General features: G+C 55.0%; 1 protein-coding gene across 1 annotated transcript; it reads right to left on the bottom strand.

Annotated features, from left to right (window-relative positions):
• Window positions 1–1,016: 1,016 nt before the first annotated feature.
• Window positions 1,017–14,337, bottom strand: SLC29A3 (solute carrier family 29 member 3). The gene is made up of 5 exons (XM_067299495.1): window positions 14,043–14,337; window positions 8,720–8,802; window positions 6,674–6,900; window positions 5,056–5,218; window positions 1,017–4,110 (listed from the first exon to the last, which is right to left on the bottom strand). Exons 1-5 carry the CDS (start codon window positions 14,289–14,291, stop codon window positions 3,438–3,440), a joined length of 1,395 nt encoding a protein of 464 aa, XP_067155596.1. The 5' UTR covers window positions 14,292–14,337; the 3' UTR covers window positions 1,017–3,437.
• Between the last annotated feature and the right edge of the window lie 1,767 nt (window positions 14,338–16,104).

The raw sequence follows: 16,104 nt of genomic DNA, 5'->3' as shown, positions 1-16,104 counted from the left end.
CTGACCGTCAGCACGGAGCTCCTGTAATGCTGCACTCTAATCAGCACTCTCCTGTTTTATACTTGGACCTGATGCTCTTGCCCAATTTGAACCTGTATCGATTTTTCCCCTCATTTCTCCAGCTTCCTCAGATGAATACCATCAAAGACAAAGGATAAATTCCTTCTTGCCTGCTTCCCTGCAAACTCAGTATGTACGCTCTCCACACCTACCTCCAGGTCATCTGGAGCTATTAAATTATAATAACTGGGCTTACAAAGCAGTTCTCTTGGAGCTCTTTCGCCCGGCCCTTGTCAATGATTTCTCCAAGTTTATAACCCTGTTTCATCCAAGCTGTGGCCCGGTCTAACGAGCAGAAATTCTGGATTCCTTTGCATCCTTCACTCTGCCAGACACCGCTTTCAAATTTAGCAGGGGCAGTTTTGCCTGCAGCTGCCAGGCTGCTCATCAGGCAGTCAAGCCGCTCAATCACACGGGTTGTTAGTTACCACCACAAAAGCAGACACCAGCCCAGCGCTGCTTTTTCTTTTTTTTTTTAAATATATATTTTTCTTCATCTCTGGCAGTATCTCTGGAACAAGACTGCACTGCGGGCCAACTTCTGGAAGCAGAGGACAGAACACGATTGGGATCCTTCAGAAGGGAAGCATCACTAAAAGGCAAAACACAAGTTAAAGCTGCATGCAGACAGGAGGAAAATATACAGGTCAGGACCACGTGAGCTATCAGAGGGCGAAGAGAGCCTCAATACAGTACATAAACATTTCCCTTTCATAACTTTTCTTGGAAGAGGAAAATTCAGGGGTTCAGAGAATAGTAGCTATTTTGGCTCTGGCTAATGTAGCCCGAACACATAGCACTTACTGGGGACCAGCTAGAGCATCACTAAACGTGGTCAGTAATGGTAGAAGCCAAGCATAAGATGTGGGCAAAGAAGCACTGATGTCCCATCAGTCTCAGCAACAGAAACCACGTGTGCGTTTCCGAGAGAAATCACTTCACGCTAGACACCAGCATTTACACAGGATCAAGAATTATCTTTATTAGCAGTGGTATCAGACGATCAGGTTGTGTCTCAAGAGGTAATCAGACATTTCCCTTTGTAACATCACGGAGCGGATCAGCCCAAGTGCAAAGCAGGCAGCAAATGAGCAGAATCTCATCAGACCTGGTACCTCGGGAAAATTTATGAGTTCAGGAAAACAAACACGGAGCAGAAGGTTTCTCCCTTTAAAAGCCCACGGAGGCCACTTGAAGCTGAAGATGTAAGTATGGGAAACGGCACCTGCGCGTGCCTGTTGGCACTAGGAGAAGTGTCCCGTCACGCTCAGCCCTGGGTATTTCCATCTCGGAAAGTTTCACATTTGCAGGCAAGAAGCGACTGCCTTTGCATGCACAGCAAGTCAGCATCTAAACGCTGAGAAATATTAATGCCGTTACTAGTGCCTGTGCCGCTGACTGCAGATACAGGGTGGGGGGCAAGTTTTCAGCCTTTTACAGGAGAGACTGATGCAGCCCAGAGCGCAGCGACGGCTGTGTGGGTCCTTACACAGCTATACGCCGGGCTCAAGCCTCCCCGGCAGCACACGTGAGAACCGGCCATGCCGGGTCCTGCATACAAGGCACCGGCTGACTTGTTAGGCTGAGAGCCTAACAAAACGGCGGTATTAATTTTGGCTCTGCAGAGCCTGTGCCGTGCAAAGTCCCACGCCGTGAAGCTATTCCTCTTTATCCCATGCCCCATAAATTTCCCGCTCGCGTCCGGACTTTATGTTTTAAAAATCACCCATAAAGCAAAAGTGTGTGTGTTTTGCCAATGAGCCCAAACTAAACACTGGGGGGGGGGGGGGGGATGAACCACTGAGCCTGCGTTTCATTCAGTCTCAGTAACGGCCATCAGTCACCTTAAATGCCAGCTCGGCGCTATTCTCTAAAGGAAGCAACGGAAGCCAGCCGCGGGCTGGTGCTCCGTGAAAGCCCCAGCTCCTCGCTCCTTACCTCTTGCTAATGAGCACACCACCGAGGAGGAGATCGGGAAATCGGGGATCAGCGGCAAGTCCAGCCACTTCCTTGCAAATACACCACCAAGGGGGAGATGCTGGGGGGTCTTTAAAGTCAACGTCTCGCCGGCAGCACCAAAAGGGCCCCCCCATCTCTTTGCAAAACCAGCACGGAAACGGCTCTCCTCCATCGGCAAACGCATTTGGCTCTTTGCGGATGCACCCCTTGCTACTGGCCTTGGAGGCCTCACGGCCAAACAGCACCCGCTTCCCCCGTGCTGGCGGCCGTTCGCCCACGGGGAAGGGCTGGGCATTTTGTGCGTTTGGTTTTATGCTGCTGCGTGAACGTGGCATGCCATGAAGCGGAGGCAGAGAACCACGTTCCTTCTCTACTAGCTGCTGGCCTGCGATTAAAAACAGTGACCCACTAGAAAAAAAAAGTTCAATATTCTTCTAATAACTCTGAGTCACCAAGTCAAGTTAAAGGAAACATCTTCCGCAGATAGTTTCCCCCTGAGGCGTTGACTGTAATGCCAAGTTATACAATTATGTCCTTCCTTATTAGTTCACCTCTCCTAAACCATAAATCCATAAATCCATGTAATTTGAGAAGATAAATATAATAACTGCATTTAGTCTAGGCTGCATTTGCATGTGCAAGTTTAAAGCGACTTTGAAAGCCAGTTCCCCCTTGGGGGTGGGCATCTTCTTGGGTGTTACAGTAGCTCATCCATCTGAAAGCATCTGGGTACCATATGCCATCTGCCTACTTGAATTAACAATTTTCTACTGTGAACTTAGAAAGCATAACATCAGAGCCTTTCTAATAACCCGCCCCGACTTTTATAGACCTTCCTCATCATAGACAAAAGGCACCTTAAAAACACAGCAGGCTACTTAGCATTTCAGTTTCCTTCGAAAAATAAGTTAGTGTCCAGAAACGGCTCAGGGTTCCACCAGGGCTGGCGAGAGCCTTGACGCCACGTGCAGGTAGTCCAGGTAGCCTATCGCTTCCCTGAGCACCAGGGAAGGAGCCGGTCTCTCCCCGTCTCCTTTGCGCTCTCAATTCTTCCAGCACAGCTTTGCAAGTGCAATTATTACGCTGATCCTTCAGTGATGCTCTAAAGTAACAATTTTTTTTAAATTCCCACATGGGTGAAAGAACATAAAGGAATGGGCAGGACCTCCCTGAGTGACAAAGGTCCAAGGGACCTTTTGAATGCAGGGACACAAACAGACCAGAGAGCACCCGTTCGCTGAAGGCAGACCTCCTCCCGGACGCCAAACCTACGCACTAGGCAGGCTGCTGGCCACGCTGTAAAGGCCGCACCGTTTGGGGTCTGTCCTAAACACGCGGCATGCCTCGCCTTTTGGAAACGTGAAGAAAGAATACCTGAAAGTAGTAACGCACAGCAGGCGGGGCCCTCCACCGCTCCTCTATATGAGGTGGACAAGGAGAACGGAGCAGGCGGACCCCAGCGCCAGCCCCAGCATGAGATAAAACGTCATCACCACCCCCGCTGCCTCGGCCAACTCTTTGGGCATGATCTTGGGGCCGTAGACGATGGCTAGCGTTCCCAAGTAGCCGTTGCTGAGTCCTAGGAGCGCGGTGAAGACCACCGGGTACACGTCTCGGTTGAAGACCACGGTTTTGATTCGAGTCCGAGGCTGGTAGTTGCTCAATATGAAGAGCGGGAGCAAGACTGTCCTCAGGAGAACGAGAGCGGGCAGCAGCTTGCTCTTTGGGCCCGGGGCCTGGATCCAGGCAGTGATTTGCCTCCCACACCAGTCCGCAAAATTGTACAGGAGGAAACTCGTGAGCGGCACAAAGTACTTGTTGGTCCACAGGCTGCCAGAGGACTTGTTGACAGACTCTATGTTGGAGGAGAGAGAAGGGAAAATGATGATAGAGATGAAGAAGACGTAGAAGAGGCAGAAGCCTAGGACAGCAGTCTTCCTCAGGATGGGACGGAGCGGGGGGATATCTGGAGTGCTGGTCCCTTTTGCTAAAAACGAGTCGTTCACACTGCCCTGTGACCCTTCCTCTAAAGAGCTGCTGGGCGATTCTGCTGCCAGATACGGGCTCTCTTTGTGGCTTCTCATGTAATACCTGAAAGAAGAGGAGGAGGGAAATCATTAGCCAACAGCTGGGCAAAAACCCGGGACTTGAAGAGGAAGGTGAAAATTAGAGAGAAGCCAGTGGTGCAGGGACATCTGCCAGACCCAGCAGAAGAGGACGTTGCAGCAGGCTGGGCGGCTCGTGCTTCACACCCAGCCAGAAAGGGGATCCTCTTCCTATGCAGGGGGGAGACGCTGCCACCAGCCCTTCACTCTGGCTGTCTGAGTCTATGTGCACCCTCGTATGAAGAGGCGATTCCCAGGGACTCACCTTCTCCCAGCCTCAGGACACAGCTTTACCCAAGAAACACCCTCGGTGATTCATGGGGGGACCAGGCATTTTTGAGGGCCGCCAACACCGATATGACCTATATGGGTCATATGCTAATTTAGACAGATGTGTCATCAGGACCCATTTGGCTGGCTATTTCCAGATTTTAGTTCTCTGAAGACCTAGTTCTGGAAATTTGGAGGAAGGCACTTTAGAAGCTGCTTGAGCAGTTTCTGTCATCCCCCTCCATGGTGGCTTTTCAGAAACTCAGCGCACGCTGTGGCAAGCACCGCAGTTTCTGTCTGTGGTTTCTGTCGAATCGGGAAGTTCAGAAGTCAGCAGTGCAGCAAGGACACTGCTCCCGGCAGCTGGAGATGGAGCACGAGGGTGCCGAGCTCGGCTCTCCGACAAGACACCCAGGAGGGGGCCACACCATGGGCAGGAGGGCTGATGGGACAGGAACCGGCGGAGCACGCGAGTCCGCCTGGCCACCCCCTTTGGCAGTGCCGTGTTTGGTGCTGTGCTCTTACCCATTCCCAAAAGACATCTGCTCTGCACGCTGCAGAGCTTTCAAGGCAGAAAAAAGGGTTATCCCTTCCCGCCTGCGTTTGTGGTGCATCTGCAGAAGCTGGTGGGAAGCCAACCCCGGTTATCCTGGGGCCGTACCTGGAGTACTCCAGCTTGGGAAGAAGGAGGTAGACCATGATGCAGACGACGATGAAGATGTCTGCCGTCAGGAAGTAGGCCAGGGCGCTGTCGGTAACGTCGGCTGCCGCTGCCAGGTCTATCACGGAGGCGACGGCGCTGACCGTGCCGCCCATGGCCTGGCCTGTGGAGAGGAGGAGAGAGCCAGAGCTCAGCGTTGGGGGGCCAAGCTGGTGGCGTGGAACCAGGCCCAAGCCGCTGCACAGCCGAGGTCTCAGGAGAGACACCAACGTGGCAGACAGCAACTCGCAGCGGTCGCACCTCCAGCAAGGCAGGTTTAGATGGGGATGTTGCAGGGGAGGCAACCCAAAACAGGGGCATCCTCTTACTGAACATCTCCCGGCCTGCCTAACCCGCACCTGGGTGCAGCGGCTCACCCTCCTACCGCCTCTCCTCTACCTCTCCCAGAGGCTGCTCTCCAGATCCAGCAAACCACCTCTCCCTGTGAGCCCTCAAAAGGCCACCGGCACAGGAAAGCCCAGCCGCATGCACCGAGCCACCTCCGTCTCCACGCCCGGCTGTGTCGTGGCTATTTGTGGGGTTACAGCAGAGCCAGAACCCCACTGCTCTGCACCCCCTTCCAACACAGCCACGGCACGCTGCGCGTGGACGTGCCGAGCCCTGCAGAGGAGAGGGTCCGAACCTGCCCGAAACCCACACCTGGCTCTCCACCACCGGGCATCCTGCTGCCTCTCTTCTGTGCTTCCCTAGACGGGCGCTCAAGCCACCAGGAACAGGTTTATCCTTCTGCAAAGCGAGCAGCCATCTCAGGGATGTAGCGAGTTCCCCCGCTGGGTTAAACTCATTAAAACAGTCCTGTCTTGGCCTGGGGAAAAAATTTCTCTCTCTCTGTCTTGTTTTTTTTTCCCCTTTCCCTCTCGGTTTCTCAGCCGTTCTACAGCACATTTATAATGTTATCAACAACAGCCAAACCTCCGGGGAGCTCATCACTCATAGCTCCAAATGTGTCCCCCATCACTTATGGAAATGAATGTAAAACAGAAAAGAGGAGACAATGCAAAGTTTGAGATTTCTCAAGGTGCAAACAAAGGAACTATGGGACAGTGTCTCCTCCCCGCTTCCCTCGCATGAAAAAAATATATATATATATATCACACCCATTCCCTGGGCTCCAGGTGCCCTGAGGGATATTCGGCCCCAGGATAGGGAAGGTGAAGGTCTGCTCCTCTCCTTGTCTCTGCCAAGAGACCTAAGCACTTCATTATATGGAGTATGGCAGTTTATGGGATATTTACAGAAACAGCTCATGTGACTGAGCATGTTTCTTATGCAGCAACTTCCCTTTGTCCTAGCCTGCAAGGTTTTTTTTTTTTTTTTAAAGGCAAAGTCAAGTTTCTAAAATAAACATCATATGACAAAATACCAGATGCAAGAAAAAAAACAAAAAACCCAACCAAGCAAAGAAAACCCCACAACTTAATCCCACCAGGCTGCAGCACAAAATGCAGGACACAAAGCAGGGCCCCGTCTGCCTAAACAGGCCCACACAGGGATCAAGCGGGCAAGAAGGTTTCCATCTCCTCCTCACCACTGCTCGGCATAGCAGAAGAAAACAAACCTGAGATCAAGGCCTGCGAATTCTTCATCGGGAAGTAGCTCGTCAGGCCGAAGATGCTGCTGGTGAAGATGGTGGAGGCGCTGCTGACGACCACCACGCAGACGATGGTGATGGCAAAGAAGTGGGTGGTCCAGGTGGAAGTGTCTACCTTCACCAGCACCGTGATCACCAGGAAGACGGCCAGCATCACGAAGAGGGAGGAGAGGATGCGGACGCTGGCAGGCACCCTAGGAGAGAACGTAACGGGTGCCTTTGCCATCCTGCAGCTGCTTCCCCCTCTCTTTAGGTATTTTGAAAGCAGGCAATCTGGCACGACCCTGGTTAAAAGATGCCACAGCCCAGAAAGAGCCCCAGCAGGGCCCAAGAGCCAGATGGCGAGGACAACGCAGAGGACACCATGAACTAACTCCTTTGCCACAAGAAAGGCCAAAGAAAATAAAAGGCGGGGAAGGGAGCAAAAGCAGTTTTTCTTAAAAGCGGTTGGATATCCAACTCCACGATTTCCACATTGTCTATCAGGGCTTAGCTGACTCCGTCTAGCAATTCCATAAACCCAGCCAAGCTGTATGTCTCTATCTGCACCAGGAATGGGGAGATGTTCCCACCACAGGAGCAGCACGCAGCGGCGGCGATAAAGCCTCCCCGGGGAATACGGCCAGCCGGGCGAAAGCAATCCCGCGCGCGTCGCTACAAGGTCATCAGCTGCTTGAGCCAGGAGGTTACTTATTACAGAGACACAAGGCTATCGGCTCACCTTCGGGGCAGAAAGGGGCGGGTAAAGGAAAGAGGAAGAAAGTCAAACTAGCAGTTAAGATTAGAGATTAAGCACACACACGGCTGTAACCGCTTCGGCCAGCTCCAGCGAGCCAGGAGGACCAGGTGGACGACGGACCAGCCCTGCTCCGGGGACCCGCGCGATGCGGTTCGTCTGCCGCACAGCCCTCCCTGGGGACAGTAACACTCCCCGACCGGCCCGTTTTTGGGAGGAATGATCATGTAGCTGCGTATACACGGATGACTTTCCTTGTCAAGCAACTAAGCGATGAATTTATTAAACGCTGAGAACAAAGGAGCAATTAAAACAGCGCAACCAAACCGAATCACGACCAACTCCACGCACGGATGCTCTCGGCAGGGGAGAGGGCGTATCGCTTCAGTTAATCTCAGTCTGCCGTGATTAAGGCAGCGACAGAAGAGGGCGTTTTTAATCGCCCAGCGAGCCTGCACTCACGCGCCTCGCGTGCACACGCACGACGCGGTTTCCCCCCTCCCTCCCAAAGGACGGGCACAAGAGGTGCCCACGCGTACGTGCGGTCGGGGCACGCCAGGGAGCGCCTGGCACTCAGGGTGCCCGGCACCAAAGGGACCTTTGGACAGGGCCTTAGCTAGCCTGCAGCTCTCCCTGCCTACATCTGCCACAGGGAGCACCTATGACCACGAAAAGGGAACCTAACGAGATGCTCCTCAGTGATGGGCGGGCCAACCTGGAGAACACTCCGGGGTGAGCGCTGCCCTTAGGTCCAGCGCGTTTGCCAACCCAAGGAAAATCAGAAAGTGCTCTCGGAAACACCACCTTTGCCGTCCGCTCCTTTCCTTTCCTTTCCAGAGGCACCACGAAGAGGCAGGCTAGGATTCGCCAACCCCTTTTAGGGACGCTCCTGAGCACCGACGGCGGCAGCATCAGCAAGCGGCTCCACGCGTTGTGCATGGAACACGCTACACGGACTGAATGCAGACTAACCGCTAGTGCATTTGACTGCTGACTGCAGCAGTCTCCGCAAAATGACTGCTAAGCCACAAGAAAGCACCTGGGATGCTCCCCAGTCTCTCGGGATGTTCCTCGAGGGGGCTAGAGGAAAGGGCAGCTTCCAAAGGTTAGCTTTCCCCTCTTTCTAAAGGGTTTTTTTTTCTTATCAGGAGTTTCAGGCTGACTTCAGAGCCACTGCTGCGATGACGGAGGAGGGACGGAAGCAACAGGGCCGGCAGCGTAAGCCGGGGAACGGCCGCGGTTAGCGCGGTGCGGGCTGGCAGCGCAGCAGCACTTACTTGTTGACGAGCAGGAAGTTCCCAATCAGGCAGAGCACCGAGGGCACGGTCGAAGCAATGGAGATGTAACTCTCAAAGAAGTCCTGCAAAAAAAGAAAAGAAAAGAAAAAGAGAAAATTAAAAGGCGTGTGACAGGAGAGAACGCATGGATTTCAGGTCCTACACACTGCACGGCTGCAGATTTTGAGCTGTGCTTTTCCCAACGTGTTCCCGGTGCGCACAGCTTGCCCCGCGACGGCGGCCGACTTGCAGGCCATCACCGATATTTACTGCTTCGGCACGGTGTTTGTCCAGAAATACGGCCCGAGGAAGCAAAACGGCGTGGCCGGCATGGAGAACCTTGCCGCGTATTTCTTCCGTTTGGCAAGAGTTTCCCCCGCGGCCGCGACGAGCACTCGCAGCCCAGAGGCTGCTGGCTCAGGTGCCTGGGCAAACCCCTGAACCACGTCGTCTTACTCGAGCTCTGTCAGGGCTGTTTTTTTTATCAGTCAGGGCATGAAAGCATTAGGATTATTAGCTATCCACCTCGAAAGCCCACAGTGATTAGCAAATTTGTCCTTCTGCACGTGGAGTAATTTGGACGCTACGGGCGAGAACACGCTCCAGCAAAATCAGCGCGGGTCTTGAAACAGCGACAGCTATTTTCTCCCCCGGTCTCCCTCTGTGCACGTGAAACTGAGCCCGAGACGCAGCGCACATTTGCTCCGCGCGCTCATACATCCTCCGAGAAACTCGCCTGCAGCACCAGGCGACAGTCACCAGCCGGCCTCGCGCGGAGCCGGGCAAGGCCGTCGCGAGGGCGGGCGCACAGAGCAACAACTACAGCAAAGACGGAGACTCCCACGCCCAGATTGCAGCCAAAACACATCTTCAACCCATTTTATGCATCATGCTGTTAAACCAGGCCTGCTCTATTTTCCCCGCTTCGAGGTGCGGAAGGCCTGCCTAATTCTCTTTTTTTCCCTGGGGAATTTGCAAAATGCAAAGCTGACTACAAAAAGTAAGCCTTATTTAGCGACCTACCTAAATCAAACAAACCCCAAACCAAGCCAGGGATACTTGACACATTTCCAAAATTTTTTTTTGAAAGAAAAAAAGTTTATAAAGCTTTACACCAAATAGAAGTACATCCGTATGTCTACTAATTCAATAACGACACTGCATTCCCAGCACCACCAGGGAACGTTCACTTGCTCTAAGCAAACGTGCACACACAACCAGTGCCAAAAGTATTTTCAAAGTATTTAAGAAACTTAGGTGCCTGCGTTGCACTCAGTGGCTCTGGGAAATTTTGCTCTGCCTTATTCACAGGCAAATCCTTCAGGAAAAGCGGTGGACAAGAAGAAGTATTGCAATTACAATTGTTCAAAAAAAAAAAAAAAAAAAAAAAAGAAAAGGCCAGGAGAACATAAATACCAAACAAGACTATGAACTGGATTCTTCAATTTCTGAAAAAAGCATAATAATATAAGCATGCTGCTTCAAACAGAACTGTATCCCATCCAGAAAGTGTTAGCGCAATGTTTTGGGCTGCTTTTTGGGGGTGCACTGCTAAAACCTTTCCAGTGCAGAAGCAGAACCTGGATGGCAGATTTAACCCCTGCCTTAGCCAAAGGAAAACATCAGGCTCCGTACCAATTTCTTCTCTTCGTTTCTGCTTGATAGACCTCAACCCATCCCAAAGAGCGACTCTTCTCCCTGCCCAAACCCACCTTCCGCCCCTCTCCTGCCACCAGCATCCCCCAGCTCCCGCCAGGCTAAAAAATAAAAAAATAATAAAAAAAAAAGCAATTTGGGCCCACGGCGGCGGCTCGAGGCACTAGAGCGTTACCTGGATCGCGGGGCATGAAATTAGCAGCGGCGAGCCAAGAGGAGCCTGCCGGGTGCGAGAGCATCTTCCGAGAGCTGAGCTCCGCTCCTGACGAGCTTGCAGGCGACGCTCGCCCCGGCCCGAAAACCGGCAGCACCGGGAGCAGCTCCGAAAGGGCCCAGGCTGAAAAGAGCCCTAAGTCGCAAAGGCGCCTGCCCCAGCCCATCCCCTCGGCTTCGCGGCTGCCAACAGCCAAAGACTAGCACCGTTTTAGCAGGACACGACTCCTATAACTCAACCCCCCCAAACTGCGGAGAGGTGTCGCAAGCGTCCTCGCCAAACCCTCCTCCGGCGTTTCGGCAGACTCCCGTGCCGCGCTCCGGGAAGCACGGCAGCCACCTCGGACTGAGCCAGCGGGCTTTGGGAAGGAGCCTACGAAATCCCAGGAGTGAGCGAGCCGACACTAACGGATCTACTCTTGCTTGTAACCCTGCAACGTCAAGCACCGCGGGCCAGCAGGAGGCTGCACAAACTCATCACACGTCTCGGAGGCCGGGTCCACCAGGAGCGCAGAACGGCCGCCGCAGAAGCGGCGAGACGTTGCGGGCTTTAACCCCATTAAATACCCGCGGGTTTTAAGCCCAGTTTGGAAGAGTCTCTGCTGTGGCCAAGGTGCTTTGGCCACAGGGCTGTGGCTTCATCAGACTCGACTACCACCGCACCGCAGCGCGGTGTTACAACACTGGGACAGCAAACCCTCCAAAACTGATTTTTCTTTTCCCACTTGAAAAAAAGAGGAAGAAAAAAAAAAAAAAAGATATTTTAATGGGCTTTTACAAGAACATGAAGGACCCAGGTGCTTCTGCACTGAGCTAACTAAAAAAAAAAATCGTACCCAGCAGCGTGCACCATAAGTTCACATACTGGCTTATCATCAAGGAAGTAAACAAGCTCGGCGAAAGGAAGGCCGGGAAGCAAAACACGTATCGAGTCAGGAGAGGGCGGCAGGATCCTCTGCCAACCTGCAGCCTGCTCCTCGCGCGCGCGCGGGGGCGGCCCGTGTCGCAGCCCCGCCGCTCGGCCCCCCAGCAGCTCGCTCTGCGCCCGCACGTGGCGCCTGCAGCGACTCCGCCATCCCGGCGCGAGCAGCTTCGCAGCAGCGCTGTCCTCCCCCCCTCCCAAAAAAGCAGCAGGCTTGAGGCCTGTTCAAGTTATGACAGCTGTGAGCGCAGCACTGGAGAAAAGGCCAGCCTTACACCTGGCTCTGCGATTGCATTAAAAAAAAAAAAGCGCCCAAACCACTCGAACCAGCTTGGCAAGTGGAGGAGGAGAGGAAGGCTCCAGAGCAGGACGCGGCCTCGCGCCACCGACGCGTTTCCCGGCCACGAAGAAATGCCACTGCTTTGTCAGGGAAGCGCGGGGAAACCGTCCCGCGGCAGCCCAAAGCCGAGGCAGGAACGGCGGCGGCGAGGCGCCAGGCCCCCCGGCAAGCGCAGCCGCAGGGTCCCAGCTGCACGAGGGCTCCCGCGCTGAACGCGCCGGGCGGCCCCAGCCCAAAGAGGACGTCGAACAACTCGAGCACCAAAACTCGTCAGCGCAACGAGCCCCAAGCGTATCTTGATTAATAGGCATCTCAGTTTTGAATTTGCTTTGGTTCCGCGTTGAGCTTCCAACCTGTCACAGGTTTTTTTTTGTTGTTGTTGCTTTTTTAAGTGTGAGCAAGAGGTTACAAAGCACAACAACAGCCGCCAGGGGATCAGCCGGGGTGATTCAGCCCAGCGTCAGGCTCACGTCACGCTCTGCCCCACCGCAGCTCTCCCCGCTGCTCCCGGTTCTTCTAAACGGCACGGCGTGCTTCCCTCCAGCAGCTGGCCTCCGGTTTCCAGCTTCACTTCTTTAACAGCTCGCACCTGCGGGCTGCTCCGTCTCAGCGGTTAGCGTGACCGTCCCGGGACAGGGTTCGGAAACCCGTTGGTTCAGTTTGCGCTTTGGGCCCGTCCGGGACGGGAGGCAGCTAACCCGCCACGGCTAGGAGACGGGCAGGCAACGTGCTTCTGCTTGAAGGGAAGCACCGAGGCCCTAACGGCTACAAATCGTTGCAGGGACGTGAGCCCAGAGGGCTCCCCGACCCGCTTCCAGGCAGTTTTGGCTCAGGGATACTTCTCCCCCCAGTCACCAGCTTTGGGAAAGAGCAGGAAAAGAAATGATCTTATCATGAATGCTTGCAGGAACACGGGCTTTTCCGTGCACCAAAGGAGCCTGCAGCCCCAAAGCGACAACCCCTTGCAAAGACAAGACAGACCCAAAAGAGGGCTTTTTCAGAAGAAAACAGGAGCATACCTTCCTCTCCCCCCCCTCCAGCAACTTGCGTTCCCCTTCCCTAGCGAGCCGCTTCCCCAAGGTTGGGCCTTCGCTCGAGGAGCGACAACCTCCTCGGCCCATATGCCACGAGCCAGATGTTTATCACCGTGGTAGATGCTCCTGTCACAGCTGCCAAATCTCAAAGGAAAAGCCGTAAAGCATCCTAGTGGGTCGAGGCTATTGCCAGCCACGTGCTCTGGGGCAGGCTACACCCTGCCACCGGCAGCCTTGCAAAATCCCCCTGCCCTGACTCCTTTTGCCTCCAAAGGACACGCTTCATCCTTGGATGCGAGGAAGAAGATGCTCAAAGGGTGCTTGACGCCTCTCCTCGCCCGCAGCGAGGCGGATAGATGCTGCTCAGTTCTCTCCCCTGCGCGTGGTAAAACACGCTAATATAGCTACGCTGACAATAAAACAGCTCTCCCAAGTACGGCCAGAAGCTCAGAGCTACCTATCGCCCGGCTGAACCCCCAGCCCGTACGTTAGCCGTGGCCGAGTTTAGCTGAGGGACACGCAGGGCCTAGCAGGGCTTGAGGGCTCTCCGAGTACAAAAAGCCTAACAAAGAGACGTTTTACCTCACACAGTAGAAATCATCCTAAAAAAAGGCAGGTTTCCTTATGGGAGAGGTTAAGCCACCTTTTATTTTTTTTAAAAAACACATGGCTTTTCCCACCTTAAAGCTGTAAGTGCTGCCGACTTCCTGACACCATTTTAATTAGAAGCGAGCCAGCACGAACAAATGAGTTCACACTCATTTTGGAGGACTGACCCCGCTGCTCCACTCCACCTCTTCTCATAGCTCAGGTTCACTCGTAGTTTTACTTGTTTCAGACCTCTGAGGAGCAAGACCTCCCGGGAGGCTCCACACTTTCCCCTTCTTGGATGCTGTTTGAGTTTTCCCTGTAATATTCTCCACTCAAGCAGGCTCCTTGGCCAGCTTTTCCCTTAGAACAGGCTAGTCCTTGGGGGAAAAAAACAGCATTTTGGGCAGAAGCAGAGAAATGAGTCATTCTTTCATTGCCTCCTGTTCTCCTGTGCACCTTATATCTATACCTTACCACGTCAGCTAGCCTACTCCTTTCACAGGCATTGCAATTAAAACACAAGCCGGTCCCGCCAGACGACGTGGATTACGGCAGCAGCACACTCACTCGGAGGTCCGAGGCTCCCTGTCCCGTCGCGCCGGGCTGGCCGGAGCAGTTCTGCAGTTTATACATCCAGTATTGCTTTGCCGTGATGAAAAAATTCCAGGGCAGCAGCGAACCGATGCCCAGGAGGAAAAATATAGTGTAGGCCCCATTTAAGCGGTCGTTCGGCTTTTGCCGGCGGTACGTGTTTAGCGATGGCTCCTCGATCAGGGGCTCCTCTTCCAGGAGGGAGCTGGTGGCCGGCTGGTACATGGAGCTCGCGGGCGGCAGGCAGCCGTGTCCCCCGCCTTCCAACTCAGCAGCCACTGCCAGGGCGAAAGCAGAAGGAGCTGTTACGAGGTGAGGGTCGGAAACGGTTGCAAGGTGCCCGCGAGCCAGCTGGATTATCCCAGGGCTGGGCAAGAAGGGCGCTGACCCGACACGAAAGCGGCGCCTTCCACGGGCCACGTCCCAGCCCCTCGACGCCCGGACCGCCCCATCTGCCCCGGACGCCTGGTCCCCTTCCAGCGCACCTAACGATTAACCCGGCCGCTCGGCCTGGCTCGAGCTCCCGGGCTCCGCGCTCGCTTTGCCTCTTGCAAAAGCAGGGAGCCTCGGGTCCTGCCAAACACCGGGCCAACTCGCTATTTTTACCGTCGGGCGTTGCAAAGCGGCTCCCGAACTAGCGTAGCCCCGTTGGGCTTTGCAAAGCCACCCGCGGACTCACCTAACGCCGCCGCGCCCGCAGAGCGGTTCGTAAGGCCCCGACGGCCTCGCAGGAAGGGGCGGACAGCGGCGGGGCGGACAGCGGCGGGGCGGGAGGGAGGAGGCCGGCCGGAAAGCAGGGATTTCGCAGGGAAACGCGATTTAATGCATCCCGCCTCCCCCGGCGCTTACTGGGCGCCGCACGGGCCCTGCGCGCCGCGCCGTCCGCTCCGCCCCGTCGGGGGCGGCCCCAGCCCGGGCCTCCCCCCTTGCCCCGTCGGGGGCGGCCCTAACCCGGCCCCCGCCCCCGCCGCCGCTCCGGCCCCGCGGGAGGCGCCGGCCCGGGGAAGCGGCGCGGCGCGGCCCGCCCCGTCGGGGGGAGGGGGCTGCCCGCGCTCCCTGCGGTTTGTCTGGCTCCCGCAACCCGCCCGGAGCTCTCGCTGCAGCATCCCGCTACTTCCCCCAGGAGGAGGAGGAGGAGGAAGGGGGGAAAAGTCACCCCGAAGCTAACCCCGGCCCTGCGCAGCAAGGGGGTCCCGGGCCGGGCCGAGCCGCGCCGGCGGCAGGCTTTACCTGGCGGATCGGCTCTCCGTCGCTCTGACCTCTTGCAGACGCGCTGCGAGCGAGCACAGGCGCGACTGCTCACGGCTGCGGGGCCCGCCACCTAAAACCGGAGCGGCTTTTTTATTTAAAAAATAAAAAATAAATACTTTAATCGTGCCCCGCGTTGCTAACGCGGAAATAGCAGGAGCAAACCTAGCGTGCCTTGCGGCGCAGCTTGCCGTGGGCTGCAGACCCCGGAGCGCCAACGCAGCCTCCCCTCCCGAGCATCCGAGCGCTGGGAGCCGAGGGCAGCCTCGGGGTGAAGCGGTGGCCCACTCCCCAGAGGGGGGCGGATTAACCCCCCCCCCCCCCCCCGTTACTCACTCCACTTCCTGGAACGCCCCATTAAGCTGAACTTCGCTGTAACTCGTAGGAAATCAGAGACTTTACCTTTTAACAGTCACCCTGGAGGCAACAAAATTATTACGCAAAGTATCAAGCCCTCTTCCTCTCCCCCATCCTTCCTTTCCTTTTTGCCTTTTCTTGCCTGATTTTCCCAAAGATGGACTGGGCTCCCTGCTGCTTGGACAACCCCATGGAAAAATTACAGATTGATAGGACACAGCTTTTCTTAATCCCACTGCAAGCAGCAGGGCAGGGCCTAGGAGACACTGCACCAGTACAGGTGTTTGCACTTGTGCTTGGAATTAGGTGGGGGTACAGCTCCTGGTTTCTGTTTCCAGCCATTTGCCTTTATCCTTCCTCATCTCTATCATGTGTGTTGTGAGATTCTTCTTCCAAAACGTGTTAGGTTTGTGTGTGAACAACCCCCAAGGAA

Source organism: Apteryx mantelli, chromosome 7, assembly GCF_036417845.1.
Source record: "Apteryx mantelli isolate bAptMan1 chromosome 7, bAptMan1.hap1, whole genome shotgun sequence".
Taxonomy (NCBI): domain Eukaryota; kingdom Metazoa; phylum Chordata; class Aves; order Apterygiformes; family Apterygidae; genus Apteryx; species Apteryx mantelli.
This window is presented reverse-complemented; position numbering and strand designations above follow the sequence as displayed.

Coding starts and splice junctions, on each gene's coding strand:
- SLC29A3 (XM_067299495.1), bottom strand. CDS start 14,291: ATGTACCAGCCGGCCACCAGCTCCCTCCTGGAAGAGGAGCCCCTGATC. Junction 8,803..14,042: donor AGGGAGCCTCGGACCTCCGA/GTGAGTGTGCTG, acceptor CTTTTTTTGCAG/GACTTCTTTGAGAGTTACAT. Junction 6,901..8,719: donor AACTTCCTGCTCGTCAACAA/GTAAGTGCTGCT, acceptor GTTCTCTCCTAG/GGTGCCTGCCAGCGTCCGCA.